This window comes from Pseudorasbora parva, chromosome 8 (genome assembly GCF_024679245.1).
Source record: "Pseudorasbora parva isolate DD20220531a chromosome 8, ASM2467924v1, whole genome shotgun sequence".
NCBI lineage: Eukaryota > Metazoa > Chordata > Actinopteri > Cypriniformes > Gobionidae > Pseudorasbora > Pseudorasbora parva.
The window spans coordinates 2,777,316-2,797,208 of NC_090179.1; the positions used below are offsets into that span (position 1 = coordinate 2,777,316).

General features: G+C 47.2%; 3 protein-coding genes across 4 annotated transcripts in view; 2 read left to right on the forward strand and 1 right to left on the reverse strand.

Annotated features, from left to right (window-relative positions):
* Positions 1-19,893, forward strand: part of mfrp (membrane frizzled-related protein) — a 56,432-nt gene that overhangs the window by 10,746 nt on the left and 25,793 nt on the right. Inside the window, exon 4 of the mRNA XM_067451925.1 lies at positions 15,152-15,298. Within this exon, the coding sequence (XP_067308026.1) occupies positions 15,152-15,298 (147 nt within the window). The remainder of the gene's footprint in view (positions 1-15,151; positions 15,299-19,893) is intronic.
* On the forward strand, positions 7,706-10,987 carry LOC137084968 (uncharacterized). 2 transcript variants are annotated; one of them, XM_067451534.1, is made up of 4 exons: positions 7,706-8,046; positions 8,175-8,420; positions 8,718-8,859; positions 8,939-9,074. In XM_067451534.1, exons 1-4 carry the CDS (start codon positions 7,778-7,780, stop codon positions 8,969-8,971), a joined length of 690 nt encoding a protein of 229 aa, XP_067307635.1. In that variant the 5' UTR covers positions 7,706-7,777; the 3' UTR covers positions 8,972-9,074. The 2 variants fall into 2 exon arrangements, with proteins under 2 accessions (XP_067307635.1, XP_067307634.1); XM_067451533.1 differs by lacking the exon at positions 8,939-9,074 and adding an exon at positions 10,182-10,987 and having other exon boundaries at positions 7,763-8,046.
* Positions 8,942-11,766, reverse strand: si:ch73-311h14.2 (uncharacterized protein LOC556846 homolog). Its single transcript, XM_067451531.1, has 4 exons — positions 11,566-11,766; positions 11,377-11,489; positions 10,982-11,076; positions 8,942-10,112 (listed from the first exon to the last, which is right to left on the reverse strand). Exons 1-4 carry the CDS (start codon positions 11,764-11,766, stop codon positions 9,001-9,003), a joined length of 1,521 nt encoding a protein of 506 aa, XP_067307632.1. The 3' UTR covers positions 8,942-9,000.

Sequence of the window (19,893 nt, forward strand, 5' to 3'; positions counted from 1 at the left end):
ACTGCGTCCACTAGGGACAGCTTTGGGAACGCTCCCAGCGTGATAGCGTCTGATGCCTGTATGTCAACTCAGCCAATGGCAAACCTGCACGTCACGGGCGGGTGACGTCACGACCAGGAAAGGATAAATACACCTCTGATCCGATCAGACCTCAGCTTTTCTGCCTCAGCTAAGCGATCTGTGTGAAAACTGTCTCTGTCTATTTATTGTTGTCTGTCCAAAACACAATATTATAACAGTTGAAAAATGGCGAATGCATCAGTATTCAAACAGTGTACTCCTCCGTGTCCCCGTTTCCTTACGGGTGGAGATACACATGATTTGTGTGTGATGTGTTTGGGAGTGGAGCATGCACTGTCAGCCTTCGAGGGGTCTGACTGCGAGCACTGTGAGAGGCTGCCGCTTCGCACGCTCCGCTCCCGCCTGTCACTCTTCGAGAAGGGTGATCAGGTTCGCGTTCCCTCTGGTTCTGGACCCGCTGCTGCCGAGGCACAGCGGAGAAAGACATCATGGGGATCGCAGATGGATCTCACGGAGGGGTTTGAGATGGGCGCGAGTGCTCTTTCTCTGCCTTCACCCGCGAGATCTGTCGCTCAATCTCTGGTGTTGGGAGCCCGCGCTGCGGCTTCTTCCGCCCAGAGTGAGAGCCCGTCGTTTCAACACTCCAGCTCTGAGGAGGTGGATGTGTTGAGCGTCGGATTAGGGGAAGATGATTCGCCATCTCTTTCCCCAGCACACGAAGAGCTGGTGGAGGTGATTACTCGCACTGTGGCAAAATTAAATATTGATTGGCCAGCCGAGAAACAAGGCGCTCGTCCGAAAAGCAAGTTAGACGAGCGCTTTTTGTCATCAAATGTGTCACCTTCACCACGGGTTCTTTCCTGATTTACACAGTGAGCTGTGTAGATCATGGAATAAACCATACTCAGCACTGGGCTGAAAGAATATGGTTATGGGGCAATGCCTAAAGTGGATCAGACACTTGCGAGTTATCTGTCCCCTGCTTCAGCATCGTCCCTGAAGGCCCCCACGCTCCCCACTAAACCATTAAAAACAACATCAGGGCTAGTGGGGAAAGCGTACACGGCAGCAGGACAGGCTGGTGCGTGTTTGCATACAATGAGTATTTTGCAAGCATCCCAGGCTGAACTGCTGGGGGATTCGGATGGCGGTGAAACTATGAGCCCTGAGGCGGTTTGCGAACTGCGTCGGGCCACAGATTTATCTCTGAGAGCCACCAAGGAGACCGCCAGAGCTATTGGGCGGTCTATGGCAGCCTTGGTGGCAACAGAGAGACATCTGTGGCTCAATTTAACTGATATTAAAGAGAAAGACAGGGCTTTTCTCCTTGATGCACCAGTTGAACCCACTGGTCTGTTTGGCGACGCTGTAAATGAAGTCGTCGACAGATTTCAAGTGAGTAAAAAACAAGCGGAGGCTTTTAAAAAATATCTCCCGCGCCGCCACCAACCCTCTGGGGCTGCTGGGCGTGAGCAGCCCCAGCCGTCTAGCTCTTTATACAGGCAGCAGCAAAAAGAGAGTGTCGCATCTCGTGCTCCAACTCAGAGATACGGTGGGCCAGGTCGGCACTCTCAGCCGAAGCCTTCTAAGCCGAAGACCGACCTGAGGGCCGTGCTTCAGGCGAGGAAGGCTTCAGGCCAAAAGAGGTCCTGGCGCCAACAGCGTCAGGTCTCCAGGTGCGCCCCCCGCGGGGTGGATTGGTGTTCACCTCAGTATACGGTGCCCACTCCACTCCGTTGCCCTCAGGGGACCGTTCTGCCAACCCCGCCACCCTTGGTGCTTCGGGGCGCAGCGGTTTCCAGCGAGCTCGTGACTCGTCGTCCACAGGACGAGGTGTCACACTCATGGACTTCAGGGAAGTTAGAAACGCAGCCAGATCGGTTAGGTGCTGCCATTATGCTTCAGGCCACCGAGATGGTTGCAGTGGAAATATCAGAGACCAGCCTCGAGAGGCTGGTTCCCTTAGTAGATTTTCTGGCAGAGTGGAAACTTCTACCAAATATATTGCTATGGGTCCTGCAGACAGTAGAAAAGGGGTACAGAATTCAGTTTGGATTCCACCCACCTCATTTCAACGGAGTGCTGGTAACGTCAGTGCGTCCCGAGCAGGCTCTGATAATGGAACAGGAAGTAGAAACCTTGTTAAAAAAGGAGGCTATAGAACAGGTCCCTGTACAAAACAGAGAGTCAGGTTTTTACAGCCGGTACTTCCTAGTTCCAAAAAAGGATGGAGGGTTGCGCCCCATATTAGATCTTCATCGTCTGAATTGTACAGTCAAGATACTGAAATTCAAGATGCTGACGCTAAGTCAGATTGTGACCCAAATCAGATCCAAGGATTGGTTTGTCACAATAGATCTGAAGGACGCATACTTCCATGTCTCCATCCTTCCACAACACAGGAAGTTCCTGAGGTTCGCTTTCGGGGGCAAAGCGTACCAGTATCAGGTTCTTCCATTTGGTCTAGCTCTCTCACCCCGCATGTTCATGAAATGCATAGATGCAGCTCTGGTCCCGCTCAGGCTGCAGGGCATACGCATTCTGAACTATATAGACGTCTGGCTGATTCTGGCACAGTTGCAGGAGATGGCGGTTCGGCATCGAGATGTCGTCCTCGCACATATTCAAAAGTTGGGGTTGAGGCTGAACGCGAAGAAGAGTGTGCTTTCTCCAGTACAGAGGACCAATTTTCTAGGCGTGGTTTGGGATTCTGTAGCAATGCGGGCAGTGCTTTCAGCCACGCGCATCGCTGCGATTCTGTCAGCTGTAAAGAGAGTAAAACTAGGCCAGTCATTCACTGTCAAGCAGTTTCAAAAGTTGCTGGGGTTAATGGCAGCGGCGTCCAACATGATTCCTTTTGGCCTGCTGTACATGAGGCCCTTACAGTGGTGGCTCAGGACCAGAGGGTTTTCCCCGAGGGGGAACCCTTTTCGTATGATCAAGATCACGCGGCGGTGTCTCCGCACCTTGGTCATATGGAAGGAAGCCTGGTTCCTGTCCCAGGGTCCGGTGTTGGGGGCACAATGTTGTCGAGTCACCCTGACGACAGATGCCTCTCTCACGGGCTGGGGAGCGGTAATGGAAGGCCGCTCAGCCCAGGGTCTGTGGGGGAACCATCATCTTTCGTGGCACATCAACTGCCTGGAGATGATGGCAGTCTTCCTTGAAGTTGAAGTTCTTCCTCCCGGACCTGAGGGGCCATCATGTGTTGGTCCATACTGACAACACATCGGTGGTTTCCTAAGTAATTTGTCAGGGGGGTCTGCGTTCACGCCCACTGTGCAAGCTGGCGCACCAGATCCTCCTGTGGTCTCTGGGGAAGTTACTCTCCTTGAGAGCAATCTTTATCCCGGGGGCCCAGAATATAGGAGCGGACATCCTGTCAAGACAGGGGCTGAGGCCAGGGGAATGGAGACTTCTCCCCGAGGTGGTGAAGCTCATTTGGGAAATTTATGGCCAGGCGGAGGTGGATCTGTTTGCGTCTCAGAATACGACGCACTGTCCACTCTGGTTCTCTTTGACACATCCAGCTCCTCTGGGACTGGATGCCATGGTGCAGACGTGGCCGAGGCGGCGTCTGTACGCATTTCCCCCAGTTGTTCTGCTCCAGGGAGTTCTGGAGAAAGTTTGCCGGGAAGGGATAAGTCTACTGCTAGTAGCTCCTTACTGGCCGAGCCGGATTTGGTTCTCGAACCTCGTAACACTACTCGATGGCTCACCTTGGAAGATTCCCATCAGGAGGGATCCTCTATCTCAGGCGGAGGGCTCAATTTTTCACCCCCGCCCAGAAATGTGGAACCTGTGGGTTTGGCCACTGAGGGGGCCGAGCTCATAGAGTCCGGTCTCTCTACCGAGGTAGTGGAGACCATTCTTAGCTCCAGAGCTCCCTCCACGAGGAGACTATATGCCCTGAAGTGGAGGTTGTTCACTTCTTGGTGTCAAGAACGACAGTTAGATCCAGTCAACTGCCCTGTTGGTTCAGTGCTAGATTTTCTACAAGATCGTTTCTCTTCCGGGTTAACCCCTTCTACACTAAATGTGTATATGTCAGCTATTTCTGCTTACCATGCCCTTGTGGATGGCATCACTGTGGGGAGGAACCCGTTGGTAACTCGTTTCCTTCATGGCACTAAGAGGCTGAGGCCTGCGGTGCGCACTAGAGTTCCTACTTGGGATTTGGCTATAGTGTTGGAAGGTTTATCTGCGGCTCCGTTCGAGCCACTTGACATTATCTCAAAGAAGTTTCTGACTCTGAAAACCATCTTCCTTCTTGCCATCTCTTCTATTAAGAGAGTAGGAGACCTTCAGGCCTTATTAATATCCCCTTCGTGCCTGGAGTTTGCACCAGGGATGGTTAAAGATTTTCTTTACCCTAGATTAGGGTATGTTCCGAAGGAATTAACCAATGTTCCACGGCCTATAGTGCTGCAAGCTCTCTGTCCTCCTCCATTTGTTAATCCAGACCGGGAAAGATTGAACCTTGTATGTCCAGTGCGAGCACTGGATGCTTATGTCCACAGAGCTGCCCTGTGGAGGAAAGCGGATCAATTGTTTGTTTGTTTTGGATCTCATAACAGGGGTCTCCCTGCGTCCAAACATACAATGAGCAAGTGGATAGTGGATAGATCTCACTGGTTTATGGGTCTTCTGATCAGCAGTGTCCATTAGCTGTCAGAGCCCACTCTACTAGAAGTATCCCCTGGTATCAGGGGTTTCCCTCAAAGAAGTCTGCGACGCGGCCGGTTGGTCCTCGCCTCTCACGTTTGTGAGATACTATGATCTTGACCTGGAGTGTGCTCCAGGTTCTTCAGTGCTCCTGTCTTGAATGTGCCACAGTTTCACACGACAGGCATTTGGTATTATGGCGTTTTGGTATTTCGTTCCCAAAGCTGTCCCTAGTGGACGCAGTGTGAAGTTCCCTCGAAAGGGAACGTCTCAGGTTATAACTATAACCATAGTTCCCTGAGAAGGGAACGAAACACTGCGTCCCTTTGCCATACTCCCTGCATCCCTGTGATCCCTTGCTTCGGCAGTTTTGCTGAGGTCTGATCGGATCAGAGGTGTATTTATCCTTTCCTGGTCGTGACGTCACCCGCCCGTGACGTGCACGTTTGCCATTGGCTGAGTTGACATACAGGCATCAGACGCTATCACGCTGGGAGCGTTCCCAAAGCTGTCCCTAGTGGACGCAGTGTGAAGTTCCCTTCTCAGGGAACTATGGTTATAGTTATAACCTGAGACGGTCTCTCAAAAGTAGGAGTCTACTCTGAGTCAATTAAACAAATCATTTTCAAAACGAATTGCAAAACATTTGTTATGGTGTCAAGACAAACCATTAGGCCAGCACCCATATCACCCTGTAGCCCAAGACTGAAGCTAAGCAGGGCTGAGCCTGGCCAGTACCTGGATGGGAGACCAAATGGGAAAACCAGGTAGCTGCTGGTAGAGGCGTTAGTGAGGCCAGTAGGGGGCGCTCACCCTGTGGTCTGTGTGGGTCCTAACACCCCAGTATAGTGATGGGGACACTGTACTGTCAATGAGTACCGTCCTTCGGATGAGACATTAAACCGAGATCCTGACTCTCTGTGGTAGTTAAAAAATCCCAGGATGTCCTTTGATAAAGAGTAGAGGTATAACCCCAGCATCCTGGCCAAATTTGCCTTCTAATCCCCATATAATGATTGGCGTAATCACTCTGTCTCCTCTCCACCAATCAGCTGGTGTGTGGTGAGCGTTCTGGCGCAATATGGCTGCCGTCGCATCATCCAGGTGGGTGCTGCACATTGGTGGTGGTTAAGGAGATTCCCCCCTTCAATGTAAAGGGCTTTGGGTGTCTAGAAAAGCGCTATTTAAATGTAATGAATTATTATTATTAGCATATTGCCTGTCCACTTATTGCGTGTGCAGACACCAGAGTAAACTTGAACCCCCTCAAACACTGCAGCATCATGTTGAGAAGACGCTGTCCTCTACAATGTGCTTATTGCGTTTCATATTGTGTTTCTGGCTAACCGGCTAACTCACGTTACTGTCTTACTGAAATACTACTGTAAATCAGCTGTGTGCTACTATTATCTAAAACTGTCTATTAATGTAGATTGTCTGTAATTCTTACTACTTTGAGTAAAGATAAAGGATGGAGCAAGATTTGTTTTGCAAACTTTAATGTTCCATCAGTGATTCACGTTAGTGCTCGGCTAACGCATGCACCGTTATTGATACAGTTCCCGCCGTGTGCACCACAATAAATTAGAAACATACACACACACACACACACACACACACAGGATTGTTGATCAGATCATAACACATAGAGACTCTTTCACCTAGATATTATTACATAGATAATATGTCTGTTCCACAAATTAGTAAATACAAAAAAACAAACAACATTTAACTGTAATAATTGAATTGTTGTCCAACAAATAAAAAACAGATATAATACAGATGAACAAAGCTCGGGCTGCTGAATATTCGATTCCTTCCCCCGATGATATGATTATAGACATAACCTAGATGTGCTGTGTTTGACAGAAACCTGGCTAAAACCTGATGACTACATTACTTTAAATGAGTGCATTCCCCAAGATTATTGTTATAAACACGAGCCGCGTCTGAAAGACAAAGGCAGAGGTGCTGCTGTAATTTATAATAATATCTTCAGTATTACTCAGAAGTCTGTCATGGAATGGAGAGAGAAACCAAACGCAAAGGTGCAGAACAGAAATGTTTATTCAGTCACAAAGAACTAAGGCAGATTGCCGATCACAGGAAAAGGTGATGCAGATCTGGAGCATAACACGGGTGTCGTAATGCTGCAACAACCACAGCCACCTGGAGTTATGGCGTACCCCACCAGGGGTGAAGGGCTGGGTTTTTGCAGTTTACCTTGTAAAGTTTTCCTATTTTCCGGCAAGCCTGATGAAATGATTGTAGTACAACTATGGCCAACTTACAGTCCAAGTGATGTTTATTCAGACAGCTGTCTCTACACACGTGCTCCAAATTAAGTTTAAAACAAAAATAAAGAAATAAACAAAATACTAGTGATGTTACGTCTGACACTGATGCTCCGAAGCTTGCTTCAAACTCGAACGGTCCTTGCAATGAACCACTGCTTCGGAGCTTGTATCATTACGTTACTAGTCACATTAAAATGCCTTCTGAAGCAAACACACTGCTTCACTCCTGTAGTGAACCACCTGACTGCTTTCACAGCCCAATCAGTGTTGACAGGTTTGAAACCTGCCGGCTGTATTTCTTATGTGCTTTCACACATAATACTTACATACAAGTACTACAAAAAAATCTGTAGTGGTTTAAATGGTAAAAGCCAACTATTAATATTTTAATAGAAACCATTAGAATTTCTGTGATGGTTTCCAATTTTTAAAGCTGCTCTGATCTTCTGTCCTTGTCTAAAGTAATAATTATACACACACGTCATGCTTAATGTTTTATTATAAAGGTGAACACATGAAATTCATCAGTCTCTGTAAAGTTCACCTACATAAATGAGTTTCAGCTTCGATCACCTCGGTAAACACGTAATAAACGGGGCGTTAACAATAAGCCTACTTGCATTTTATGGTTGTCAGCTTTGTTGCATTACATTTACTTCACCAGGAGATGGTGCTGCAATTTCTATTTGAATGAAGCTTCGAGTAATGAACCATTTTCGACACAATTGTATCAGAAAGCAATAATGCTTCAAAACTAATTTGGCCATCACTACAAAATACTCAAATTAAACATTATGTATGCGCCGGTGTCAGACATTCCTGAGGAAATACTAAGCAATTTTTGGCGAACATGTGAAATATCTGAGAGAGCCAGGCAAAAGGGACTGCAGTATGCATTTGAGGGATATATCCACGACATAATATGTACCCGATTAGAAAAGAATTTAATCAAAATTGAAGCCAAAGCCTACAGATCCCAGCGCAAGCAGCAGCCGCCTCATACTCTGACCATTCAAATGGGAAACACACAAATTGAGGAACAGTTATGTTCATGCACAGCAGGGTAAGTAAAATTAGAACATAATTTAATAATTATAAATCAAACAGTTTATCCATAAGTCTTGTGGAATAAACACAAGACATTAGCCGGACCACTTTGCAATGATATCATTCTCTCGCTTATATTTTTAGCGCGCCAGGCTACTGCTCACACGTCGTGGGGCTAATCTACGCCTTGGACCTGGCAAGAGGCCAAGATGCTGAGCTGAGCCATACATCAACAACACAAACAAAGTCCTCCTGCACGAGTCTACCACAGCAGTGGCACAAGCCAAGGGGTAGCAAAATAAGGGCAGTACCAATATCATCGGTAGTTGTCGCTAAAGCCAACGAAAACCGTAAGCGGCGACCAATCGACTGTCGGTATTCAGGAAGCAGGTAAGTTGAAACTTATGGTTATGGTTATAGTTATGGGATTTGGCAGACACTTTTGTTCACAGTGACATACAAATAAAAACAATACAATAGGTCATATTAACAGTGAACAGTTTTGAAATGTTGGTCAGATTAAGGAGAATAGAAATAATAAACAATAATTTAAATTCAATCAATAGCCTAATTATAATAAAATAATACTATAATATACAAACTATAACATTAGAGACAGGTTTCCAAGTACAGCACAGTTGTCATATAAAATCCCTAGCGTTGTATTGATAGGGTATTCTTTTTCAGGACCTTCTCAGTTACAGAGGATAAAATTGCTTTATTAAAAAGGCAGACAGGAGGACCCATCAGCTACTTGGTAAACAGACCCCCTGTTGACATAACTGTAGGAGGAGAGAGATACCCACTAGGAAGTGGTTTGAGCCATCAGGTAAATTAATGAGATGAGGCAGTATTAAAGTATATATTCTTTATTGTGTATGTTACATGAAATTCACTCTTATGTACAGGGCAGTGCACCACGTCAGCGTTATCTTCCTTGACCACTCAGTTCTTCTACACACAGACAATCTTAATCTCTGATAATATGTGGCTGGAAGTTAGACAGCATGCTGACTACATACCATATTTGATTTATGTTCACAAGCCGGGAAATCGGGATTTGGCCTGACACAATTTTAAACTTTTTAATCTTTGCAATAGCTCTTTCAACATGAACCCTGTGCTTGGCTATTCTTTTGGTCATTTTAACATCTGCATGTGGCATCTGTCTGTTTGCTCTTGCAAAAGGTGGAATGTTAAGTTGCAAACCAATCTTCTCAACTTCCTTCTCTATTAGAAAGCCTTTATCAACCATCAAGCCATCTCCTACATTGAGATAACCACACTGAATGTAACCCTTCAAAATATCAAGGATGTTACACTCATTGAAAATTTCTTTGTCAGAAATTGCTCCAGTGAAGAGAGCAGAAACATAAATAACTGCACCACGTGGATCACAGGCCACTAGAGACTTAAGGGTGTTTGTAGACTTGTAGGTGGAGTAAGTCTGACTCTGTAAGACTAGTGAGCTTGGTCTCTGAATCTTAAGTTCAGTGCAGTCTAAGATGGCGAAAGTATTTGGAAATTCTTCCTTAAATTTAGCTGGCATGTTCTCAGAAATAACATCCCTGCATGGCCAAATAGACAATTTGCCAAGACTCTCATACATATAGTCCACCCAGGAGTTGATCAGTGTGCTGACACTCTGTAAACGGATGTTAAATCTGAAGGCTAGGTCTTTGTGGTCCAAATTTTGTCTTAATTTCATTAAGGTCAGTAACAATTGAGTACGCAGTGAAATTTGTTTGATCTCATTATTGACACGATTATATGAGAGTGGAATGTGTGTTTGTGGTGCACTTGGGTCAGTTGGAATGTTAACAAATTCACACAAGCTGTTAAATTGCTCATAAGAAAACCCTGTGCAGTAGTGGAAATAATCAGGCACGTGGCTTTGGTTTAAAATCTCTGGGTTTAGAGCATTTGAGGTGTGTGCAAACAGAAGTTCCTTTTTAAGATGATGGAGTTGGCCATCCTTTGTGTCAAGTTGAAGCTTCAGATTTATGATATCCTGCTTGTGATTGGCTAATGTGTCCTGCAGAGTTCTCAGTTCCTCTCCATGGTCACCCCTATCATGTTCTTCTGTAAATGACAAAAAAGAGAAAGGAAACATGGAATTTTACTAATTTGTTATTTTCTTCTGTTTTACAGCTTCCTCTCCTTGAATCAGCAGGAACACCATTTGCGGACCAGCCGTCAAACGACTTCCCAGATTTCCCTCTACCAACACAACCGCCACATTTCTGTGCAGTGCTGCATGAAGAAAACATGTGCAATTACAGAAAATTGACAATCACACCATCCCAGTCTTTAGCTTTAGAAAGAGAGACCAGACAACAAGATACAAATCACATCTGGCATCTTGCCCGGGCTCCCCGACTAACATCAAGTGTGTTCAAGACAATATGCTCTAGGAGAGCTGACTTTGACACCTTGGCTGTGAGAATCAAGGGCACATCCAAAATCCAGACCAAAGCAATGAGGAGAGGGGTAGAGCTAGAACCTGTGGCAGCTCAGCAGTACTCAAACGTAACAGGTAATCTGGTATACCCTTGCGGCTTTGTAGTGAACCCCCATGCTCCACACCTTGGCACATCCCCAGACAGGAAGGTCATAGATGGTACAAGCTTTGGCCTTTTGGAAATTAAATGCCCAGCAAAGAACAGCTGCCAAGACTGTCCCTATCTCCAAAGACAGGCAGATGGTGGTTACAAGCTAAAGGAGACCAACGCATATTAGTATCAAATAATAGGCCAGCTGGGACTGACAGGAATGCCTTGGTGTGACTTCTTTGTAATGTGCACAGAAGACTACTACTTGCAGCGGATACATTTAGATGTAGAAAAGTGGGGTGAGATGAAAGACAAATTAGATTTGTTTTTCTTTGATTACTTCCTTCCTAGTTGCAATCGGTAACTAAAAACAGATTTAAAAAAGCGGCTTAAACTTACCATTGGTATAGTCACTCTGTTGTGATGGACTGTGAAATGTGTCCTCGGGGGAGTTTGATGTGCTGGCTTCCTGCTGAGTTTGAGGTGCTGGCTTCCTGTCACACATGATTCAGTAAATAATCAGTTTAACAATTGTTTAGTTGTCTTTATTAAATTATTATAATAACCTAATGACTTAACTTTTTATATATTGAATAACATTTTATTACACTGTTGTTTTGTTCCTGTATTGGTTTCTTACCAGAAACAAATAAAATGCACTTTGTATAAAGCATTAGAGTATGTTGTGTTCAGTAATAAATCCCACTGCCTAAATAAAGTCTACACGGTAGTAAACAGGTATGACTGCACGCAAGTGACTACTGTTAATGAACTGATTCATTTTGCATACCAACCTTTTCCTTGGAGATCTCCGGCAAGCCCCCTGATGCTCCCTTCTGGAAACTAACACCGGGAGAGCCACGATCGGATTGGGGTACTCAGTGGTAGGCCGTGGATTAACAAAATGCTGAAATATATTTTAAAGTATGTCAGTGAGCCTCAGTCTTGTATTTAATCATTATTTTACGTAAGTTAGTTCTTACCTTGGAGCAAACGTAGGTATTTTTGTTGATCCTGTCAACATTTAGTTGTGAATGGGGCCTTCCACACTGCTTGATCCACGCTCGGCATTTCTCTCCCTGGGTTTTAGGTTTAGGGAAGGGAAAAAATTCCACCCCACCGTCCAAACTTTTAGGATACCGGGTATCAGATCGGCACAATCCATATGCACAACGCTTCGGCATGTTTCCCTCGCTCGAAAGCTTGACAGACCTTCCGCGCCTAGTTACGGTTGCTAAGCCACGATTGGCCTGTTGCGGTTGTCGGACGTGGCTTAGCGAAGGGTCAATTGCTGCCCTCAGCAAAGCAACTCGGAATGAACCCAAGACTTTGAGACAAATCATAATCATGAAAATAATAAATCATAATCATGAAATGTATAAAATAAATAAAAAATAATAATGTGAACGGACGTTCATGTGAGGATGAACCCTGTGTTCATCATCACAACAGGTATCAAACAAAGGAGAAAGTCTTCAGTAACAGGCAGATGTCAGTGGCAAGCAAAACAGCCCCACTTGATACACTCAGCACCACAGACGGTGTCCAGCAGGTCAACTCACGTACAGCAGGAGACTGGACAGAAAACTGCTGAGACCAACAAGACAATACAGATTTGACCAGACTTGACAAGGGAAACGGCTTCTAGCAAAGGTATAGAACAAATGAACATGCGCAAGAAGCATATGTGACCAGTCACGGAAAGTAGGGACACAAGTCGTTTCTGGGGCATTTTGAGTTATTCACAGATTCTGAAAGTGTAGTCTCCAAGCTTTCCAACGATGTGTAACACATGGCAATCTGATAATATCTGGAGAAGCTTGGCCATCTGAATGTAGGCTCTTAGAAAAAGTGTAAACGAGAGAAAACAGCCTCTGAAGTTTTGAAGTTCTCACCTGTTCTCACCTGCTGGGAGTGACAATAGGGCTCATTTACATCTCATTTAGATAAGCCATACCCCCTGTAAAGCTGCATGGTTGCTAGTAATGACAGACGCAACGGGAAAAATCGGACCGCATACTACTAATAATAAAGATGCTATCATTACCATCTAAAAGCCCATTATAGTAATGTTTTTTTTTGGCAAGTGATACGATGCTAACGATTACAATTAAAATTAAGAACAATAGGTAGGTATGGGAAGGTCTAAACATGATAACGTGTGTGTGTTCTTAGAATGAACACAAAACGACAAACTTCGGTGTTTATGGAAACACACTCCATAACAAACAGAAAAGTATTCTTGCAAATCTTGTTGCCTCCAATGAAATAAGTCGTTCGGGCACACTTTCTGTTTGCCGGGGTCTTCTTAGTGGATGTACTGTGCGTCTGTTTGAAGGGGAATGGGTAAAGAGAAATGGGTAAAGTCTATCACTGTCACCGTGGCTGTAGTGTAGGGGTAAGGCGCATGTCATTAAGTTTTGACGCAAATCAATCAGTGGTTCGAATCCGCCTTTTGCCACACTCTCTAACCGAGAAACACTTATTTATAAACACGTAAGATGCTTTATTTCCACTTTTCTAATATTTTCTCAATTCTTTTTAAAAATAAATGCCTTTCCGATCTGATATGTGATGGGAAAAGGGAGTAAAGAGAGTGTGGCAAAAGGCAGATTCGAACCGTTGATCGAGTTGCGTCAAAACTTGATGACATACACCTTACCCCTACACTATAGCCACGGTTACAGATTTGAGCCATTTCTCTGTCTTTATTTATCCAGTCTTATTATGCCGCCTTTCATCGTCGCTCAGATCATCTCTACAGCCGGCCAGAACGCTGCATAAATAATTAGCCACGGCGGGGCAATAACAAAAGCCAGTATGGAAATACACACAGACAAAACAAGGCGATTTCAACCTCAAAATATACGCTTTTAAATATACAATTAATGCCATCTCAAACATGGAGAGGCTTCTTCATGATTTCAACTAACAGATTCTATTAAAAAAAACGCTTCTTTCTCATTTTTCTCAATAGCAGAGCTGCCGACTTGTGTCCCGGGTTTCCGTGACGGGTCACATATACAGCAATAATCTGGCAAAGAAGCCAAAAACAGGGAGGCACTAAATAGCCCGAAAAACGATCACAAAGGTGTTCAGATGAAAAGGTAAAATCTCAATCATAGAGCACGCTGATTGCGATAGTAAAGATGGGAAGGAAAGAAGTGGGAATTGAAAGAGAGCTAGAGAGTCAAACCTAACTCATGACAAAGTCTAGCTTCAAATATAATTATTTTGAAGTCATGGTGCTTTATGTAACATTATGTAGTATAATTAATAAATTCTGTTTGACATTTGTGTTGGCTACTGCATACAGTCCACCAGGGCACAATAGAGACTTTATCAAAGAATTTGCTGATTTTCTATCAGAGTTAGGACTGGCTGCAGATAAAGTACTAACTGGAGTTAGACAACATGTATCAGGACCCCTTATCGCCGTAAAATACTTTAGCCACTTAAAATCCACAGACCCTGTATAGGAATGACATCATCATGTATATACTTTCAATTTGTGGAGGAGCTCTGACCTCATATATACCATACCATTTGAAAGCTTAGAGTCTCTACTTTCTGTAAATATGCATCACTTTGGCATTTGTTTTAGACAAAGTAATGTATTTACACTAAATTAATCTGGTACCATTCCCACCGGTTGGAACGACCCTTCCGATCTCAATTCGTGCAGCTGAGTCTGTAGCCATTTTCAAAAAGCATCTTAAGATAGATCTTTTCCAACTGCACCTGACCAATAAAGTCTAGCACTTAACTATCCAATTCAATTTTCTGTTTGTCGGGGGGAGAGGGAGAAAGAGAGAGAGAGAGAGAAAAAAAAGTTGTACTGTGTTCGATTAACTGACACTTTTTACAGCACTTTAAGGTTGTTGCCCTTGCATGTTTCGTTGCTTCTAGTGCTCTCCCCTTTTTGTAAGTCACTTTGGATAAAAGCGTCTGCTAAATGATTAAATGTAAATGTAATGTAAGCTTCCCATACACACATACAGTGGTCAAGGTTAAAAATGTTGGTGCCATTTTACAGGAAACCCTTTGAAGTTACATAAAACACTGCTAAAAGTCATAAACATGTTAGTATAGGTTGTCTGAGCATTAGGGGTCTAGTTGGGTCCTCCCTTCAGATCCATTTGAATAAATCTTGCATACAACATGACACAGACAAAAATCTTTTTTCCACTATTTTCTGTAATTTAGTGGAAATAGTCCAAATTGTCTACAGGGTCATAGAGCACACAGGGCCTGAGTTACACACCTTCAAAAATGAATTTATATTTTAAATAAATATTCCAAAAACATCTATTTTTTGAGTGGGATTATTACAGTTTAGACAACCTATACTTACATGTTTATCACTTTTAGCAGTGTTTTATGTAACTTCAAAGGGTTTCCTGTAAAATAACACCAACATTTTGAACTTAGACCACTGTATTTGGTCTGTATGTGAAAGGAATTTTGACACTTACCTCATAATAGTTGTGCACCAAATTTGTAAATGCTTAAGCAGTAGAGAAAATAACTTTGCTTTCTCATTATTTTTCTCTTTCTTGCTTTTCACAGAAGTTAAGAGTAATAAAGGAGTGATTTCCCCTTCAGACTCTCGGTTTGGAGACATCGTTTCCCATAATCTTTCTTTGAGTCCGACTGTACCCCATCCCACACATAGTCCCACACTCCCCCTGCCTGGGAAAGAGCCCACATTTACAAGTCAGTTAATGGTCTTTTATATTCATATATTATTTCATATAAAGTCTGGATATTTGTTTAAATGTCTTAGTATTTTATTACAAAATATCAACCCAACCTTTAAGAAGGCTTTTAAAAAAGGAGCTGTATTATGATTGGATGATAATAAAGGAGTAAACTAATGAAGTAAAACTTGAGTTCCCTTTCGAAATGGAATTTGTGCTTCTCGTTCCCTGCGTCACATTGTCGCAGCATCTCGTTCCCGGTTCTCAGGGAACTAAGGTTCTCTTTCGTTCAGTCACTCCGACGTAATGTCAGTGACTGACGAATGGGGGTTTCGCCTCGAAGCCAATCATCTTCGAGATCTTAGAAAACGCCCAATGGCAGTGCCAATGCCATGGGCATGCGAGATTTGCATGTGTAACTCCGCCTACCCACATGGGTATATAAGGAAGTAGCTGGCATGTATCGCATTATGTTTCTGCTTCGGAGCCAAGAGCATCTCTTCACTCCTGCAAGCCTGAATTCTGAAGTCCTCTCTTCAGACTTCGAGACGAGCCGTTCTCCAGGGTGTTGGTGTAACAGCGCGTTCCAGCGATCTCACATTGCCTGCCTGCTGATCTGTGCAGTGATCTGCAACAGCTGTGTGTGTTTTCCCTGGGCGCTTCGGCACTCTGCAGAGCTTCCTCTCACAAAAAGAGCTTGCGTGTGGCACGTCTTTTTCAAGACGGTTTGCCCACGCACTTCCGGGTGCGGTCGATATCTGTTGCTGTCTTTGAGACGCATTCACTGCTCGACGTGTTTGGGCCCAGCACGTTCGGACAGTGTTTGTGGATGTGCTGTGTTCCCTCTGCGGGAACATTCCCATCGCGATGTTGTGGTCGAGACTCAATGATCTCTGTAAAGAGAGAGAGTGCCCTCTGCCACACGCCGATCTACCAACTCCGAGAGAGGTGGTACTTTGGCTGGTGGCCAGGGTGACTTGAGGGCGGTGCTGTGGTATTAAGAACCCCGATGATCATTCCTCGGGCCACTCCCGCCCTCTTGCACATCGCTTCCAACGAGTGTTGGACTGAAGCAGCGGGACCGTTTGCTGACGCCCTGTTCGTTTTGTTCATACTCCAGATAGCGGCGAGAGGTCGATTGCCGCATTTCAAGGTGGGCTAGAGTCCTTGGTCCGGGAAAGACAATTGGCCTTACTTGGTCGATATAGGAAGGCTGAGTGAGCCCGCCTCCTCAACTCGCCCATATCCCAGGCTGGCCTTATCGGCGGCACGGTCAAGGACTGCGCCCAACAGTTCTTGGCCGTCCCCAGAGGCAGACTGAGGCCATCTGCCCAGGCGGCCCGCTGCTGCACCTAAGCGCCGCCGGCACAGTTGCCTTAGCCTCCTCGCCGCCAGCACGACCTCCTGCGACCCCCTCTCACGTGGCCACAGCAGCAGCCTTCACCCTGGCCACGCCGCGGAGCACGCCGCAGGAAGCCGTCCCAGTCCGCGCCAGCCCCGCAGCCTGCTGAACACCAGGCTAAGCGGCGCTCCGGACGTGGACAGCTCTGGGATGGGCAGTTCTTTTCAGGGGACGGTGGCAGGTCCGCCCCTTCCCCCGGTGGAGGGCCGGTGGAGAATCCTTTGTCCAGCTGCTGTCCCACGGGTCAGCAGCACCCTTTGTAAAAAGAACTGATTAACCCATCCCTGAGCACCCAGAGACCGGTGAGGGCAGTGCGCGCCGACCCCGGGCCACGCCACTCTCGTCCCTCTCTGTCGCCAGCCCCCTCGCAGAGCAGACCCCAGTGGAACGCGAGTCCTTCCCTGGTCTCCTCTATCAGGGCGCAGTTGTTACCAGCACCCCGACACTGGGCCGCTATGCCACCCGAGTCCGGGCCGATAACACTGCCTCGCTGCCCCATCAAGGGTACGCCGGTGCTCCGTATGACCCCGTTGGTACACTCCCTGGGAGCGTGGCTACAGCTGCCGGGACTGTCCCGCTGGGTCCCGCGGACCATCAGGCTCAGCTATGCGATTCAGTTCGCGTGAGCTCCTCCTCGCTTCCGGGGTGTCCGGTTCACCATGGTGGGGTCCAATGCCCCTGTCATGCGTGCGGAGACCGCGATCCTACTGGCGAAGGGCGCAGTCGAGCTCGTCCCTCCAGCCGAGATGAATTCCGGCTTCTCAGCCCCTACTTCATTGTACCGAAGAAATCCGGTGGTTACGACCGATCCTGGACCTTCACGTCCTGAACCGATCCCTTTCAGGCTTCCGTTCAGGATGTTGACTGCGAAACGCCTTTTCGAATGCGTTCGTTCATGCGATTGGTTTGCAGCGATCGACCTGAAGGACGCGTACTTCCATGTGTCCATCCTTCCGCGACACAGACCGTTCCTACGGTTTGCGTTCGAAGGGCGGGCATATCAGTATGCCGTACTCCCATTCGGGCTAGCTCTGTCCCCTCGCGTCTTCACGAAGATTGTCGAGGCAGCCCTTGCGCCACTCAGGCAACAAGGGGTTCGCATCCTGAACTATCTTGACGACTGGCTCCTACTGGGCCACTCTCGGGACCGGGTGTGCGAACACAGAGACCTGGTTCTCCACCACTTAGCTCGTCTGGGCCTTCGGGTCAACGGGGAGAAGAGCAAACTCTGCCCAGTGCAGAGGATCTCTTTTCTCGGTATGGAGATTGACTCGGTTGCCATGTGCGCGCAGCTTACCGGTGAGCGCGCGCAGTCACTGCTGACTTGCCTCCGTCAGTTAGAGAGCAAGAGTGCGGTTCCACTGAAACTGTTTCAGAGGCTCCTGGGGCATATGGCATCCGCAGCCGCAGTGACGCCCCTCGGATTGCTTCATATGAGACTGCTTCAGCACTGGCTTCGCGATCGAGTTCCGAGATGGGCATGGCAGTCTGGCACGCTCCAGGTCCCAGTGACTTGGGCCTGCAGACAGACATTCACCCAGTGGTCGAACCTCAGTTTCTACGGGCAGGTGTGCCCTAAGAACGAGCTTCCAGGCAGGCATGTTGTTGTGTCAACAGATGCTTCCACTCGGGTTGGGGTGCCATGTGCAATGGACGTGCGGCCGCGGGCTCCCGGACAGAGAGCCAGGGCCGCCTGCATGTCAATTGCCTCGAGTTGCTGGCAAGGTTCGCCCTGCACCGCTTCCTAGCGTTGCTGAAGGGTCAACACGTTCTAGTCAGGTCGGACAACACGGCCGTTGTAGCGTACATCAACCACCAGGGCGGTCTACCCTCCCGCCGCATGTCCCAACTCGCCCGCCATCTCGTTTGATGGAGTCAGAAGCGCCTGAGGTCCCTTCGTGCTGTCCATATCCCGGGGATCCTGAACCGTGCAGCCGACGAGCTCTCATGGATTCAGCAAGTTTTGTGCAAGGTCAGGGAGGACAAGGAGCAGGTCATTTGGTCGCCCCGTTCTGGCACGGCCGGACCTGGTTCCCAGAACTTGTACTCCTTGCGACAGCCCCTCCCTGGCCGATTCCTCTGAGACAGGATCTCCTCTCTCAGAGACGGGGCACCCTGTGGCACCCGCGTCCCGATCTTGGAACCTCCACGTGTGGCTCCTGGACGGGACGTGGCAGTTTTCAGTACCCTACCACCTCCGGTGGAGGCTACCATCACTTCCGCTCGGGCCTAGTCCACGAGACAGGCCGATGCGTTGAAGTGGAACCTCATCGTCAGTTGGTGTTCTTCTCGCCTAGAAGACCCCTGGAAATGCCCGATCGGGTCTGTGCTCTCATTTCTCCAAGAAGGGTTGGATCGAAGGCTGTCTCCTTCCACCCTGAAGGTTTATGTGGCCGCTATCGCCGCCTACCATGACCTCTTGGATGGTAAACCGGTAAGTAAGCACGACCTGGTCATCAGGTTCCCGAGGGGTGCGAGGAGACTACTTTCTCCTTGTGCTCCTCTCGTACCCTCTTGGGACCTCTCAGTAGTTCTAAGTGCTCTGTAGAGGGCCCCAGTTGAGCCTTTGCAGTCTGTAGATGTTAAGTTCTTGTCTATGAAGACAGCGCTCCTGACCGCATTGGCCTCCATCAAGAGGGTAGGGGACCTGCAGGCATTTTCGGTTGACGAGGCGTGCCTGGAATTCGGGCCGGGTGACTCTCACGTGATCCTGAGACCCTGGCCTGGATATGTGCCCAAGATTCCCACCACTCCGTTCAGAGACCAGGTAGTGAACCTGCAAGCGCTGCCCTTGCAGGGGGCAGACCCAGCCTTGGCACTGCTCTGTCCAGTACGCGCCCTTCACGCTTACGTAGACAGGACGCAGTGTTTCAGGATCTCAGACCAGCTCTTTGTCTGTTATGGTGGGAAGCTGAAAGGGAAGGCTCTCTCAAAGCAAAGGCTGTCTCACTGGATAGTGGACACCATTGTTTTGGCTTACCAGCAGCAAGGGTGCCCATGCCCCCTTGGGGTCAGGACACACTCCACTCGGAGTGTGGCCTCCTCTTGGGCTTTAGTGCATGGCGCTCCGCTGACAGACATCTGCAGAGCTGCAGGCTGGGCGACACCAAACACATTCGCCAGATTCTATAATCTCTGAGTGGAGCCTGTATCCGACTATGTACTCGCATCTACAAGTGGCCGGTAATGGATTGGCTCAGGTGTCTTCG